Here is a 16753-nt window from a genome sequence, read left to right on the forward strand (position 1 = left end):
TTCAGAGCTGCCAGACATGGGTGCTGGGAACCAAACTGAGGTTCTTAACCTCTGAGCCAACCCTCCAGGCCCAGCAGCGGTTATCCTAGCTGGTCACACGCTGTCTGCAGGCCCCGGAGCTAGCTCTGGCTTAAGGGCAGCTGTACCCCCTGCATCGGGACACTGCAGAGAGGAGCCCCAGGCAGGGTGGGCAGAAAGAACAGCCTATGAGCTGAGAGCCCGCCTTCGTCCTACCTGCAGCTGTGAGCGTGTTCCCTCTTGCGCACAGTTCCCCCATTCGGGAAGCAGGATCAGCCCAGTGCAGCCCCAGGAAGAAGTGAATGAGGGCATGGCTGAGAGCTGTCTCCCCAGCAGGCTTCTCCCTGGGGAGACACTATTTCTGCCATCACTTGGTGGCTGGCCAGAATCCAAACAATTGAATACCCTGAGGTACATGAAGACGCCATCCCCCCCACCCCCCCGTAGGTCAAAGATGCCTATCAGCAGCCCACGAGGTTCAAAGAAACCACGATGGTGCACACCTGTGATCCTAGCAGAGGAAGGAAGATCATCACGAGCTTAAGATCAGCCCCGGCTCATAAAATCAAAATAAATAAATGAAAACAGCTCACAAGTTCAGTGGCAGGATGGATCTCGGGTGACATTCCCAAGTGGACAGAGCACAAACAACCCAGACTTCACAGCCACACGAGGAAGAAGTGAGACTAGAACCCGTGTGCTCCGACACCCACCATGTCCCCGAGGATGGTACAGACCCCACCTGACACATCCCAGCTAGCTGCTGCAGATCCGGGGGGTTAACCAGAGAACCTCAGTGCTTGCCACTGAACATGACAATGCATCCAGCTCCCTGGGCCCTGACCCTGGTTCAGTGGGAAGCTGGAAGTAAGAGAGCTGAATCCATCTGTCCTTCACAGCGAAGCTGGAAGCACAACTTGGAAGCATCCATCCCTCATAGGGCCTATAGTAGAACCAGGGAGCCCCGGCATTAAAGCAGGTCTCTGAAGGGAAGCCTAGAGCAGTGGCCAACCAGGCAAGGGCAGGAAGGGGGTTGGAGGGGTCCAGGCAGCATGGCCAGGAAGGAGCTAACTACCTATTTCTAGGGAACGGAAGGTACAACGTGAACAGAATGGAGGACAAAGGGAGCTAGAGCCCACACACTCCTGTGAAGACACACAGGAGCCCAAGTCAGCTGAGTACTCGGGCCTGGCAAGGTTCCTCCCAACTGAGGAAGATCAGAACCACAGGGAATCTTTGGGCAGCTGAGGGGTCCCTACAGGATGCTGTAAACTTATAACTCTTCTCCAAATCAAAAGGTGCATCAGAGGGACCTCAGGGAACATGAAGCAAGAGGTGATCTCGGCACAGTGTCCGTCAGTCTGTGGAAGAGGTGTCACGCTCCTCACCACTGCCAGAAAGCACTGACCGGTAGCTGGCCAGTGCCCTGACCCCAGGGAAAGTTTTCCTTTCTAAGAATATGGTGTGTGCCCCTCTCAGGGCAGGGAGGAGCTGCCTGCCTCACAGTGGAATGAGAGGTAGGGGCCTCGGGGCCTCCTCTGGGTGATGAAACCCTGTCTAGCTGCGGTGCGGTGGCAGTTACACAACTGTATCAACTGTCAGAGCTGATCTGAGCAGACCCTCACAAAGCGTGTATTTCTGACGAGGTTACAACTCAGTTACACGGAAACACAACATGATCGCACACAGGCTTACCACGAAGTCTCCTGGATTGTGCAATCCAATTTTCTTGCTATTAAAAATTCACGGTCCATGGTTGAGAACAGCAGCTGCCTTCTGTTTGCAAAGTCAATGCCAATCAAGGCTGCAGTGCAGACTCCCCCACAGGACCTCCTTTCTTTTCCCTTTGACCTACTTCCCTGATAAGTGACTCGCCAGCCAGACTCTGGGAACAAACACGCCCATTATTCTTGGCCCTGACTGAGGGCTGCCTGCCCATCTGGCTAATCTGTCGGGGTGGGTGGAAAGATGGATGGATGGATGGGTGGGTGGATGGATGGGTGGGTGGGTGGGTGGGTGGATGGATGGACCAACAGACATAAGAGTTAGTTAAAGTAGTTCCAGTTGTCCCACCTAGCCGTCAGACCTAACAGTGAGGTGCTCTGTTCTTTCAGCACCCCTACCCAGACTGCCTTGACAGTCACACATCCATTAAAACTATGTCTTGGAGTTGGAGAAGTTGGGGGGGGGGGGGGGGGAAACACGCAAATCCATGACCATCCTGTTGCTTGCTAGGCCTTGTCCAGAGGACATGCGGCAGAAGCTCCTGTGGCTAGCTTTGCCTGCTCACGGAGGCCTCTAGTCTGGTTATCCATGGCCCTAAGCAGCAGGGCACGTGTTGTTAAGTCACTGCACCAAAGCCTAGGTGGCAAAAATCAGGACAACAGGGCAAGGGGATCACAAAGAGCGGGACGCCGAGATGCTGACAGTGAGGGAGCTGCAGGCTTCGGAAGACAGACAGCGGCGGCGACTCCCAAATAAGGCCCCTGCTACTGCTGTTTTTAGCCCATTCCACATAATTGGAAAAACATGGGGGAAACCAAAGCCAGCTGCCTGCGGAGGCCGCTCCAGAGGGGGCAGGGAGAGAGGCTGGCCCAAGCTGAGCACACAGGGCTCTCAGCTTCCAGCTTCCTAGGATTGAGAGTCACCCTGATCTGTGGAAACCCACAACACAGCCACTCCGGGCCTCACAGACCCCTGGCTGAGCTGAAGGGAGCAGACTACTTGCTGTGATATGCTCTCCTGGGGGTCGGGAAGCAAAGACCCAAAGGCAAAGGTCTCCTGCCCACAGAGCCTCAGGGCCAGAATGCTCCTGAGCTCAAAGGACAGGCATGCAGTCTGTGCTCACACAAACAATGTGAGAAGTTCTTTTTAACATGATGGCACATGCCTGTAATCCCAGTACTTGAGAAGTGGTGTCAGAAGAAATGAATTTGAGGCCAGCCTGGGCTACATGCTGGGTTCCAGGCTAGCCTAGGTTACACAGGAAAAGTGGAGCTGGGAAGGTGGCTCAATAGGTGCCTTGTTCTGTGTGAGAACTGGAGTTGAGATGCCCAGAACCCATATAAAAATGCCAGGCAGATGTGGTGGCTCCAAAACTTAGGAGGCAGAGGCAGGGTCCCCAAGCTAGCTATCTAGACTCGCTGAATCATGGAGCCCTTGATTCAGATGAGAAACCCTGCCTCAATATATAGAGAGTGACCAGGAAAAATACTCGATATCAAATGCCGGCCTCCACGCACAAGGCCTCTCATTCAACCTCCAGCCATGCTGAGGGGGACCCTCCTCTCTCTTCATCTCAGAGGGGCAGAGATGATCCCTCAAGATCTTGAGGAATGCCCCTCCACTAGGCACTGGCTACACAAGCATCTGCCCCTTCTGCTCCCCCAGTTTATGGGATAACCCTTACTCGCCCATTAGCTGGGGCCCTGCCAGGGCCACTATCTCAGACCCTACTTCAAGGGCAACTCTGGGCTGCTCTTCAGTTGCTCACACTCAGGACAAAGCAGGACTCTCTCTTCATGAAATGAAGTCCAGGAATCCAGCAGTAATGCCTGGGACTCTGACACCAAAATAGGAGGAGACAGGGGAGCTATGGCAGCGGCTCCCACTTACTCTGTGTCCATCCTAGAGGAGCAGACTCAGCCGCTCCATCCAGCCCGTAGCTGGCTAGAAAACCTAGTATGTCAGAGGAGTCCCATGACAGCCAGGTGCCTGTCCCCACCCTAGGTCAACACTGGCCTTGAACCCATAGAAATGGGAGCCATGCATAGTCAGAATCCCCAGGGTAAACACCCACTTCTGTCACTCGGTCTACTCACAGACTCTCTCTAGCCCTGTCACCACAACCCGGCATCACAGAGTCTCGGCGTTCACTTGATCCCAAACATTCCGGGAAGAATTGCTCTCTTAGTCTCAAACCAGAGCGCTTGAATGGTTCCAAGTTCAAGTTCAAAGTCGAGCCCAGCTCCTACCCGCCAAGCAGTCAGTCAGTCCTTCAACCACTCTATAGAGGACTGCTACTGTCCCTTTCTGCAGATGAAGAAACTGGAACACAGGGAAGCTGAGTCTGTCTCAAAGAAAACAGCCAGGATATGAACTAAAGCCTAATATGATGGCTAGGAGACACTGACATTTAGGTGCCCTAAGGTAGCCAGGCAGTTTCCTTACCACTGGGGAGTATTATGCTCCTAGTCACAGAGCAAGACATGCCATCTACCCTTAATCCCCTTGTTCCACATGTCCATCACTCCCAACGCTCCCTTTGGGAAAGCCATGACATCACCCCAGCACAGCCTTTCTCCTGATCTTTATTCTTGTTTCCCAACAAATCTGTCCTCCGAGCTGGCTAGCTACTTTCACATATGGGACAGTTTGCCCCATATGGCCTCAAATGGACAACACTTAAGAGCTCACAGATGCCCCTGCCTCCCAACTCCCAGTTCTCTTCTCCACCTCACCCGTTAGGCAGCCTTACCCCAGGTGCTGGTAGCTGCCCACAGGCAGCACCCATGCCACCAACCATGAGAAGACAACAGGATTTACTGGTCTCTTTGTTTTGCCCTTGCATAGCCAGTCATGTCTCCTAAAAGTTTTCGCAGTCAGTACCCAGGGCATCTTAGCAGACAAAATCTGTAGTCTACCTAGCACCACACCCTGCATCGTGCAGAGCTTCGCACACCAAGGGATGCTCACAGCCTACAAAGAAAACAGACACAGTGCACGGGTGACAGGACATGGCTTGGCACCCTTGGCGGTCTAAGACTTCCACCCTAGTAGCCTGGGAACTTTCCAAAGGATCCAGGACAGAGAGGAAGTGCTGAGGGAGGCAAGGCTGGGAATTCCTTGGAGAAAACAGCAGTCCCGACGTCCCATTCTCATACAAAACTCTGGGGCACACCCTGTACGCCTAAGCTTTTAGTCAACTTGACACAAAAAATAGGGTCATCGGGGAGAAGGGAACCTCAATTGAGAAAAACATCTCCAAAATTGGAGGACTTGGCCCTAAACTTTCAAACCTCTCCTCTCAAAACTCAGGGGATCTATGCAGAAGAGGGGGCAGAAAGACTGGACTAGCCAGAAATGGTGGAAAGAGGATTTTCCAGGCACAACAGGTGAGATGCACATTTGAACTGACCTCATAGACAAGGGGTGAAGGCATGACGTCCCGCCCCTAGTCAATTGAGAGCTTCTTGGAAAGTGAAAATCTGTTTTCTTCAATGGAGTGACACTGGGTGTATCAACCACACTCCAGGAAAGGCCTCATGCTCAGGAGCAGTTGGCCAACACAAATCAGACTCACTAGTTTGTGTGTGTGTGTGTATGTGTGTGTTTTTTTGTTTTGTTCTTAACAGAGAGAAAGAATATGCAGTTGGGTGGGTAGGGAGGTGGGGAGGACCTAAGAGGAGATGCAAAAAAAGACAGAATATTATCAAAACATATTACATAAAATTTTCAAAACATAAATAATATTTAAGGGGGCTGGAGAGATGGCTCAGCCATTAAGAGCACTGTCTCCTCTTCCAAAGGTCCTAAGATCAATTCCCAGCAACCACATGGTGGCTCACAACTATCTGTAACGAGATCCGGTGCCCTCTTACGGTGTGTAGGCACATATGCGGGTAGAATGCTGTATAAATAATAAATCTTTTTTAAAAAAATTTTTTTAAGTAAGATTTTAAAAAGAGAAGAAAATGCCTTTATCACAGTCAAATCTATAAGCATTTTCTTGATTAATAATTGGTTTGGGAGGGCCCAGCCCACCATGGCTGGCTCCATCCCTGGGCAGGTAGTCTGCAGTTATATAAGAGAGCAGGGTGAGCAAGCATGAGGAGCAGACAGAAACAGGGCTCTTCCACAGCCTCTACTTCGGTTCCTGCCCTAATTTCCTTCCCTTCATGATGGACTGTGACCTGAAAGACAAATAAACCTTTGCTCCCCAAGCTGCTTTTAATAGTGGCATTAATCACAGCAGTAGAAACCTTTTATCTCATCTGGAAACATCTCCCTCCTTATAACAGAACACCCTAGTCAGGGCATCTGCAACCAAAGTAGAAACATCTGATTTAGCATACAGAAGTCCACATTGACTAGAGGATGCCCTAAGCCTGTTATGCAACTCCCATCCAAGGAGGCCTCTGACTGACACAAAATGCTTTTTTCCTGTGTACTTGGCATTCTCCATCACTCTAGACGTGCCTTTCATATCTGGTGGAGACAGAATTCTTAGCAAAGTGGAAATGTTCTGTGTGCATTGAAGTCACTGAGGAACCTGGCTCCCACAGGAAGGGCAGGGCCAACTGCTCATCCTGATCTCCAATGCCACGGGTATCTGCAACCTAAGTTCCACACTATAGAGCACACGGCAGGGACCAGGAAACCCTCAGAGTCACACCCCATGCCCCAACAGCAGCTGGGGCTGAGCAAGGACAACCCTCCACCGGCATATACCAGGTGTGGTCAAAGGCAGCTGCCTCCCCTGCCTTCCCTGGGACAGTGGGACAATGGTGCAGGAAGCAGGCTCTGTCCCCAGAAGAAAAAAGGGAGGACCAGCCTCAGGCTGACCGCATTCCTCATCCCTCACAGAACAAGCCCCAGAGTCAACCCGGGGAGCTAGCCTCTGCTGCCTCTGCTCCTGCCTTCATGCATGCTGGGTAAACAGTCTATGGACCCAGGTACATCCCCAGCCTAGTTCTGGGTTCTGGATTTTTTTTTTCTCATCCTGGCAGCCTAGATGCCAGGCTAGTTGTGGGGTACCAGAAAAAGCTACCCAAGGCACCACAGCAGGAAGTACATTTCCCTGAGATGAGAATGCTGCCTATTGTACAATGTACAATGATGACACCAGGAGCCCAGAAGCAGCAAATGCTGAAAAGTGAGGCCTGAGCCAAAAGGTAGCAAGCAGGTGTGTGAATCAAAGAGGAAAATCTGTGGACGTGATGGCACATGCCTTTAATCCCAGCACTCAGGTAGCAGAGACAGGGAGATCTCCAGAATTTGAAGCCAGCCTTGTTTACATAGCGAGTTCCAGGACAGCCAGGGCTACATAGTGAGACCCTGTCTTTAAAAACAACAACAGACATGCTAAAGTGGATGGTGAGAGTCCATAAAGCCTCAACTTACAGAAAGAACTACAGGGGCAACCAAGGAACACTGAGAACAGGAGAAAAGTCTTCTCCAGGGAAGGGCCCACCAACTGCTTATCTCACACAAAGTGATCAGCCCAAGTTCACACTTTATACTTTACTGTGTATAAAGTAACAGTATACAGACTGAGCAGGTTATATTTAAGAATATAAGTATACATGTTGTGGATATAAACATGTTTTTGTTTTGGTCCCAGGTGTGGGATATGGGACTGATTCAGATGGTCCACAGCAGTGACTATTTGCCTCATGCCGGCTCTGAGGGTGCTCTTCGCCAGCTGCAGAAAGTTTAAATTTGAGGACTCTAGAGAGAGAATAAATGCCAGAACGCGGAGAGTATGGGAATCCTGAGAAAGAACAAGCTGCTCTGCTTCCCCCTTGCTGCTCCTGGTTGCTGTTGTAAGACAAGTTGGAGATCTCCTGAAACGAGGATAGGACTGGCTCCAAGGAACCTGACAACCCTAATCAGCAGGGAGCAGCTAAGAGAACTGTGTCCCCTCTCCCACCTGGTGTTGGGGTGCTGGAAGGGTTTGAGGTGGAGTACGGAGAAAAATATATAAGAAACGTAAATAAGAGTTAAAAAAAACCCTAACACCTACATTTATAAACACATATATATGTATTTGTGCGTGTATGTACGTATGTATATGGAAAGGTTTGGAGGGAGGAAAGGGGAAATTGTGTAATTATATTATAATCTTGAAAAGAAAATAAAAACTATATTTAAAACAAGGGGGAACCCGCTCTCTGCGTCAGAAAGAAAACATTCACTAAGGCTGCCAGGCCACCCACATTTGCACAGTGTTAAAAGAGAGGTAAGACTTTGGGCGAATGAGACACAAGAAGAAACTTAAACGACAAAGACGCAGGAAGGCCACACCAAATCCACGTCTGCGCTCACGATGCTCCGGATATGGTATTCCGGAGGACAAAAATGGCACGGAGGAGAAAAGCACAGTCAGGGTGCCACACTGCAGGCTTACCACTGAGGCCACAATCCTTTGATTTTCACAGTTCACAGCTTTGGGCTAAAACTCAGAACAGCGAACTTTTAGGGTGTGATCAGACTTTGGCATGCTTAGCACTCTGAAGGCACTACCAAGTCAGGACAGCAGTTTTTAAATGAGGGACCCATGATTCCCAGAAAGCTGGTCTACGAGTCGAACACAGCCCAGAGTAGACCGTGAACCCCAGCTCCAGAGGTGGCAATGCTTGGAGCTGACCCTTGTGAAGAGTCCGACACTCAAGCTGGTGACAGCCACCCCCACCAGCCACCACCACCCCCAGTTTCTGCAGTGCCAGTGTTCCGCCTCACCTGCCTTACACGTCTTGCCATTGTCCTGCAACTGCACACCAGTCGGGCAGGCACACGAGTAGAAAGGCTCCCTTGGGGACAGCAGGCAGAGGTGGGAGCAGCCGCCGTTGTCCTCCTCACAGCGAGTGTGGACTGGTAAAAACAGGACAGAATAGCAGAAAATCACAGTGCAAGGTGTGTGACTCCTCCACTGCCCTGCAGATCATTCCCAAACGAGTTGGCATCCCCCCTCATCCCCGTGTGTCTTGCCGGACAGCTGTCTCTCTGGCCCAACACCACGACACCCTCTCCTGATATCAAGACTCTTCCCCACAGGCCCCCTCGTCCTATCTTACTGCTGACCACCCACCCACTGTAGGGCCTACAGCCTTGCCAGCAGTTCTGTAGTTTCTCAGAAACCATCCTAGAACTGTCCTGCCCCTGGAGGGAACCTTTTTCCACACCCTGAGCTCCCCAACAAGAAGGCAAACTTCGAAAGGGTACTACTCTCCCCAGAAACTTGTCCACCATGCTTCCATGGAAATTCTCAGGACCTGTTTACGTGGCAAGGCCTAGGAACCTTGGGTCAGTAGATTTCTGAGCACACGGTTCCCCCTCCCCCTTCTCTCTGATCTGCCTGGACCCTGCAGGCTCCATTATACTGGGCGACCACACTCAGGCCCTCCCCAGGCCCTTCTATGAACAATGCCCACCCCACTGCCAGTGCCTGCTCACACTTACAGGGAGGCTGCCGCTCCTGGCTCAGCACCTGAATGTCCATGGGTGAGTAGAGAGCACTGAGGATCTCCTTCCTCTTCTCCCCTGTCCACTTGTTGCAGGCGTGGATGGAGCGTGTCTGCCAGTCTGTCCAGTAGAGTGTGTCCCCAGAAAGCGTCAGGGCAAAGGGGTGAGTGAGGCTGCCTTCCACCACCTTCTGCCTGCAGCAGACAGGAAACGGGCAGAGGGGTCAGGGGAAGCCCTCTCAGACCAACTCTGCCCCCTCTGAAGGCCCTGGGGCCAGCACAGACCCCACCATGTCTGTCAGAACAAAGGAAAACAGCTGTGAGCACACCCCTCCAGGCAGCCTTTCCAGGTGTACATGGGTACTGCCCACAGCCAGCCAGGACCCCAGGCCTGAGGAAGAAACAGAAATGTCCCCGGACAGTGGGACGAAGTGTCCCCCGGAGAAGAAGGAAGCATGCAGCCACACCTGCAGTCAGTTTCTGAGAAGCCTGGGTCCCGAGCCCTATGTGCAAACAACTTCCTGCTAATTCAGCCAGATGTGCTCGGTCCCACTGCCCACATCAGCAGCAGGGAAACACTTTTGGTCCTTTGTGCTCAGAATGTCCCGTGCAGTGGACATCGTGTTTCATGAGATTATGAACCCTGGTAATAGGACTACAACTTGCATAGAGCCAGCGACTTGTGATTGCTTAATGACCAAACCCGCTGCAGAGGGCTCTGGCCAGCTGTGTGGCCTTGGGAACTCCCTATTATCATACAGGAGGTAATATGGCGTTACTGTGAACATTAAATGAGCTAGAAAACGTCCTTGGACACTGATACTACGGAAGAGTTGCCACTCTCACCGTCACAGTAGCTGCCACCTCTTGTCATGGCCCCTTGCCCAAGGCTCCCAGGCTAGCAGCTTTCCAGAGTCTGGGCCAGTCTTGGTCATGACGGGATAACTTTCTCCCACCATCTAGTGTCCCCGGGATGGCCTCATTTCCAAATCCCAGACCAGACCCTGACCAGGGTAACCTGTGTGTATCCCCACCCGCCCCACAGAAGCCAGGACCCAAGGCTGACCATCATCCCAACATGGACGGAAGTGGGCCTTCCCAATCTCACTCAAGCCTTCAGGGGGACCGTCAGTACCAGCTCCTATGCCCCTAGGCCAGGAGCGCCTCCAGCACAAAAATCAGATTAACCTTCCCATGACGAGCCCAAGACCTGATGCCAACTCAGAAAATAATATTGGCCATGGAGTAAACTACCCCTTACCTGACACAAAGCTCACAGCTCTGTCTCAAGTGTAATAATGGCACAGGGCTATATCGAGCAGGCCAAAAAGCTCTAACAGCCATCATCCAGCAGGAGAAACATCCTTCTTATTCATCCACCTGTCTCCTCCACTGATTAAGCACCTACTGTGTACCCAGCTCGCTAGCAAGACTGGAGATACAACGATAATCACCCAGCCCTTGCCACACTGGAGACACAATGGCAGGGGTAGCACTGACTGTCCCAACTCCAGCCAGGCTCAGGCCCTGAACAGCAACTCCAAAATCCAAGCCAGTCTAAACATTGAACTTAATTAATTGTTTTTGTTTGTTTGTTTGTTAAGATTTATTTTATTTTTATTTACGTGTATGTGCATCTGTATGTAGGTAACTACATGAATGCAGTTGTCCACGGAGGCCAGAAGAGGGCATCAGATAAGCCTCCCAACAGGAGGGAAGCAAACTCAGGTCCTCTGCAAGAGCAGCAAGTGCCGGCAACTACTGAACCACCTCTCCAGCCCCTGAACACTGAGATTTTTCTCACTTCACAGCAAAAATATGAGTCAGGTATACATACTCTTTTCTCTCTCTCTTTTTTTTCCCTTTATGCTTTTACTTTTTTTAGTTTTTCAAGACAGGGTTTCTCTGTGTAGCCTTGGCTCTGTGTTTCTCTGTGTAGCTTTGTAGACCAGGATGGCCTTGAACTCGAAGAGACCTACCTGCCTCTGCCTCCCAGAGTGCTGGGATTCAGGCACACCCGACTCTTTTCTCTTTTTTAAAAATAGTGTGTGTGTGCGGTATACACAAATGCCCCAGCAACTGTGTGGGGATCAGAGAGCAACTTCCAAGAACTGGTTCTCTCCCTCCAGCATGTGGGTTTCAGGGATAGAACTTAGTAGTCAGGCTTGCACAGCCAGCCATCTTGGAGAGCAATGCATGCTTCTTTCTACCTAGGAACGGTCAACATATTGCTGTGGAAACGGTCACACCAGCTGTGACGTCAGGCATGGAACCTATGCTCTATTCCCAAAGTCACCAGGCAATCCTGGGGGGGGTGGCTTCAGAGAAGAACCTAGGGCCTGAATTAAGGAACTTCAACTCCCTGGGTATAGGGGGAGGGCACCTCGGCCACCGGGCACTCACCGGAAGGAGCCGTCCAGGTTGGCACGGTGGATGAAGCTGAGCTTGGCATCAGCCCAGTACAGCTTCTGCTCCTCCAGATCGATGGTCAGCCCATTGGGCCAGTAAATGTCGGAGTCCACAATGATCTTCCGGGTGCTGCCATCCATCCCTGCCCGCTCAATCCGGGGTGCTTCCCCCCAGTCAGTCCAGTACATGTACCTAACAAGGAGGCAGGGATAAGAGGAGAGACACACAGATGTGAGGATTGCTTCCAATTGCCAACACAGGCCTGAAAGCTCACCCATCAGGCCTACCAAATACAGTTTGAGGGACCAGGACCCTAGATTTTTAGGTTAAGGAATTAAAATACAGCCAAGGACTGCTTGAAATGCTTGAAACAGGAGCACACTTCCACCACCACCTCCGTCTCCTGTAGCCAAGGCTGGCCCAATCCCACTCCTGCCTCCACCTGCCAAGTGCTAGGATGACAGCCATGTGCCGCCATGCCTTGTTTTTGTTTTTTTCTTAATACTCATTTTTTAGTTATGTGTATGTGTGTGGATACAGGGTGGGTATGTGTGTGAGTGCAGGTACCTGGCAGGTCCGGAAGAGATGTTGGCATAACTGGTCATAAACTGCTCAAACTGGGTCCTAAGAACCAAACAGAGGCCCTCAGGAGGAGAAGTGCTGGGCCATGCCCGCGGCCCTGTGGAACACGTTCTTAAGAATATAAACCATGAGGGCTGGAGAGATGGTTCAGCAGCAGTAAGGACACCGGCCGCTCTGGCAGGCTCGGATCCCAGTACCCACATGGAGGCTGACAGCACTCTGGAACTCCACTTCCAGGGGATCTCACAGCTTCTTACAAACCCAACAGACACTGCACGCGCACACGGTCCAGTTACATAAACACACGCAAAACTCTCATGCCCCTAAGATAAAACCTAAACCTTTAAGTAAGTACCTTTATATACACACATATATACACGCACAGTTGAGCTGATGAGCTAGCTCACCAGGTAAAGGCCCCTGCTGCACACGCATTTGGGTCTGAAGTGCTAAGTGATAGATAGCCCCAGAGCCTACACAGAAAAGCAGGTGGCGCACACCTGTAATCCCAGCACTCCGGAGGCAGGGGCAGGCAGATCTCTGTGAGTTTGAGGACAGCCTGGTCTACAGAGCGAGTTCTAGGACAGCTGGGGCTACACAGAGAAACCCTGTCTCCGAAAGCAAAAATCAACAACAAAGCAGGATGGGAGGTAGCACAGCAGGAATAGCAAAGGGAGACGCTGCCTCTCCAAGTGGAAAGAGAAAACTGAATCCTGAAATTCACATGCACACAACTCCCGCATACACACACATAATCAACCTCTGAGGGCAGAGGGCTGGTTGTAGCTTGGTGACAGAGCTCCTGCCTGGCACGCACAAAGCCCTGGGCTCGATCCCCAGACCTAGAGAAAAGGGCAAAGACTAGGTACCAGAGTATATAATCTGCACTGGACATCACTGACCAAAATACCACTGGGTTGCCCCTGGCTCTGTACTCTTCCAACCTGTTCGCAGTTAAGAATAGGCTGTGAGTACCTTCCTCTCTCCCTGTTAGAAATATTTCTCATTAGGTCCAGCGCACACCTGTCATCCCTAACACCAAAGAAACTGGTTCAAAGCCAGCCTGGATTACACAGTGAGTTTGGGAGCCGCCTAGGACGAATGATGGATATGAAACCACAGTAGAAATGCACAGGAAGAACAGCAATGATTCCCAGGAGGGTCTGTGAGGAGGAGGCTTTCAGAGAGCCATGTTGGGAAGCTCCCGACAAGGGGCCCATGACTTCTATCTATCTGCAAGGTACCCCATTACTCCCCTTACTGTGCCTTTTCATGTGTTGTGCCCAGACACCAGCATCCAAGTCGACAAGACCCAACCCAGCCAGTGTTTCTGTGATTCCCATCTGCTGTGCTGTGGCCCAGAGCTAAGGCCAGGCAGAACAGTAAGGTCAGTAACTCCACATTTTCTCCAGCTCCTGAGGTCTGCAGGTTTCCTTAAATGGGGAACTGGAGGGCTGTTGGCTCAGTGGGGACAGGCCCATGCCAGTTCCAGTACTGCTGCAGGGCAAGCATGCAGGACAGAGGCCATCCTCTCTCCCAGAGAAGCGAGGCAGATGCTGACTGAGGGCCATGCTGCAGGGATGCAATGCTGGGCGGTTGCTTCAAGGCAGTACCAGCTGCAGAGAGAACCAGCAGCCCTTGCAGCCCCACCCGGATATGCAGCTGGGCTTCCTCAGGCTGAGCTGGAGTCTTCCAAGCTTTAGAGCCCTCTCTGCCACTCCTAGCCACCCGGGTCCTGGGCTGTGCACACTGAGGTGAGCGTTTGGACAACAGCCATCCTTCTCAAAGGCCAGCTCCAGAGGAAGGCACGAGGGCATAGCAGAGGCTCCCACAGGGGTGAAGGGAGTGCCAAGCTTCCCTTTTCCACTTCCTTTCACTCTCCCCACAATGTACCCCACAGCTTTCACGTCCTTATTTATCCAAGGCAGAAGAAGGAAGCCTGAGACGTCCTGTCCAGGGCAGTAATGCCAAGGTCAACACTGGCCCAAGGGCAGGATTTGAAAGGAACAGCCATGGAGGTAACCCCTGGGAAGAGCTTCCAGGGAAGGAGTCAGAAGCAAGTACACAAATGGACCACTCAAACCTTTAATAAGGACAGCCAGAGCCAAGGAGGCTGACTGGCCAAGGATGATACAGGCCACGGCAGCCTAGGTGAGAATGGAGAGTACGGAGGTCCCTGCATCTCTACACAAACGCACAGTGCCCACCCAGTCCAGCACCTCCCAGCGCAGAGCCAAGTACCTCTCAGCCATCGTGGTTAAAGGTAAAAGGATAAGAGGCTGGAGAGATGGCTCAGAGCTAAGACACTGGCTCCTACACGGGCCCCGGATTCAATTCCCAGCACCCACACAGTAGCTAACAAGCTTCTGTGACTCATGTTCCAGGGATCCAATGCCCTCTCTGACCTCTGTAGGTTCCAGGCATGCACATGGTACACAAACATACCACAAAATAATTTTTTTTTAAAGAAAGGCATGAAGAGATAATAAAACCGCATACACACAGGGTCATTTATGTGGTGGAGGAAGAACATGCGTGTTACTGCAGCAGCATTCACCCAACCCAGGCTGTTCTTAGTGTTTTCATGTGGCACGAGAACATCACGCCAGCTCCATATAGATGGAGACACAGAGCATCATGTCACCCTTTGCCAGCTGCTCCTGCCTTCAGAATAGAACTCGACCCTAGGCACTTTCTATCCCCAGCCTGCTACATGCCTGGGCCAAGCTGCTGCCCTCCACTGCCATCTAGAACTGCTATCAGGGAGCCAGGCCCAACCCACAGCCAAGGAAGCCCTGTGAGCTGCTGAAGTCCACATTACTGAAAGGCCGGCTCTGTGACAAACAGGTGACTTCAGCCACATCGTCTGCCCTCGCTGGTCTGCTCCTCTAACTCCTTGAACCAAGCAGTGGCAATCCTCCCAGGGCACAGTGCAAACGCTCCAGCCAAGCCCAGGAGCATGGGTGCAGGCCGTGGCAGCTCTCCCCACTCAGCTTCTGCTCAGCCCACAGCTAGCACGAAGTCAGCCAAAGTAGCTCACTGAGAAGGGTCACAAGAAGGCAGGGCCATCAGGTTCAGACAGTGCCCCGTGGCCAGACAGAGCCAGAAGATGGGCTTAGGGTCCTCGGCAGTGGCAGAATGCAGAGCATGGGGCACCAGACTGGCTCCACAGAGCACCTACAAGGCTTACAGTACACACACAAACACACACACACATACACACACAGACACACAGGCAAGGTCCATAGCCCACATCATGCTTCTTCATCTGGGAGACCACATCAGGCATTTCTCAGAAGCTCTGGAAACATTAGTAAAGCTAAAATGTTGCGGGGGGAGGGGGTACTGAGAGGAGAAGAGGGAAGGGAAACTGTGGTCAGGATGCAAAGTAAATAAATTAATTAACTAAATTAATTAATTAAAAAAAAGCTAAAATGTCAACTGAAAACAACACAGTCTATGAAAAAACAAAACAAAAAAACCCTGTGTCTTGCCCAAGACAGTCTGTCTTGCTGTTCTCACAACTGAGCCAGCATAGAATTTCAAGGTCATAGCCACACAAGGGCAGTCTAGACAAGGACCACCCCAGGGTCAACCCTGAGAAAAGATGGATGGAGGAATGGCAAGGAGTGAATGAGGAAAACTGTCCATTTAGAAAAGTCTACAGTGAGGTTAGATGGTGAAACTGGCAAGTCCCATTAGCCTGTAGCTGAAGGACATTCACTGTTTGACTGTGGGTCCCTCCTGAAGTGGCCTTCGTTGCTGCCCGGAACTTTCCAGGGTCAAGAGTGAATTTGACCAACAGACAGGCAACTTCCAGAATACACAGAGCGGGTACTACATCCAGACAGGAAGCCACCTCAGCCACAGTCATAAAAGGGGTATGAGGTACTTGAACATCCCTGGGTCACTCATCCTAGGTGCTTCAAATTCCATGTGCCCTTACGCTACATGGGTGCCATCCACCCTTTTCTTGAGATCCCATGCACTGGTTAGTTTACTTCAACCTGGCACAGGCTACGGCCATTTTGAGTTGGCCCTGTGGGCAAGCCTATGAAGCTTTTTCTTGGTTGATAATTTTGATGTCAGAGGGCCCAGCTCACTGTGGGCAGCGCCACTCCTGGGCTCATGGTCCTGGGTTGTATAAGAGAGCAAGGTTCCTGCCTTGAGTTCCTTCCCTAACTTTGCTCATGATGGAGTGTGACCTGAATGTTGTAAGATAAAATAAACTGTTCCATTCATTGAGCACAATTTGACTCCATAGTGCTGGGATTACAGATATATGGCACCACACCCGACTCTTTTCCTTTTTTTTTTAAAGTTTTGTTTTGTTTTGAGGCAATGTTTCTCTGAGAGCCCTGGCTCTCCTGGAGACAATCAGTAGAGCAGGCTGGCCTCGAACTCACAGAGATCCACCTGCCTCTGCAGCATGTGCCACCACACCTAACCTCTAACTTTTTTCTAGGAGTGGAAGTCGGGTCCTCATGGTTACAAGGCAAGTACTTCACCAATGGAGACATCTCTTCAGTTCCTCTGTGTTTTTAAAACAGTCTTCATAGCCC

General features: G+C 51.4%; 1 protein-coding gene across 1 annotated transcript in view; it reads right to left on the bottom strand.

Moving 5' to 3' along the window:
• The window catches only part of Lrp5 (LDL receptor related protein 5), a 98445-nt gene that overhangs the window by 55023 nt on the left and 26669 nt on the right, over positions 1-16753 (bottom strand). The window contains exons 3-5 of the mRNA XM_055614776.1: positions 11604-11801; positions 9199-9395; positions 8479-8610 (exon numbers count right to left, since the gene is read on the bottom strand). Coding sequence (XP_055470751.1) covers positions 8479-8610; positions 9199-9395; positions 11604-11801 — 527 coding nt within the window. The remainder of the gene's footprint in view (positions 1-8478; positions 8611-9198; positions 9396-11603; positions 11802-16753) is intronic.

Source organism: Psammomys obesus, unplaced genomic scaffold (assembly GCF_907164565.1).
Source record: "Psammomys obesus unplaced genomic scaffold, mPsaObe1.curated_primary_1811, whole genome shotgun sequence".
Lineage (NCBI taxonomy): Eukaryota > Metazoa > Chordata > Mammalia > Rodentia > Muridae > Psammomys > Psammomys obesus.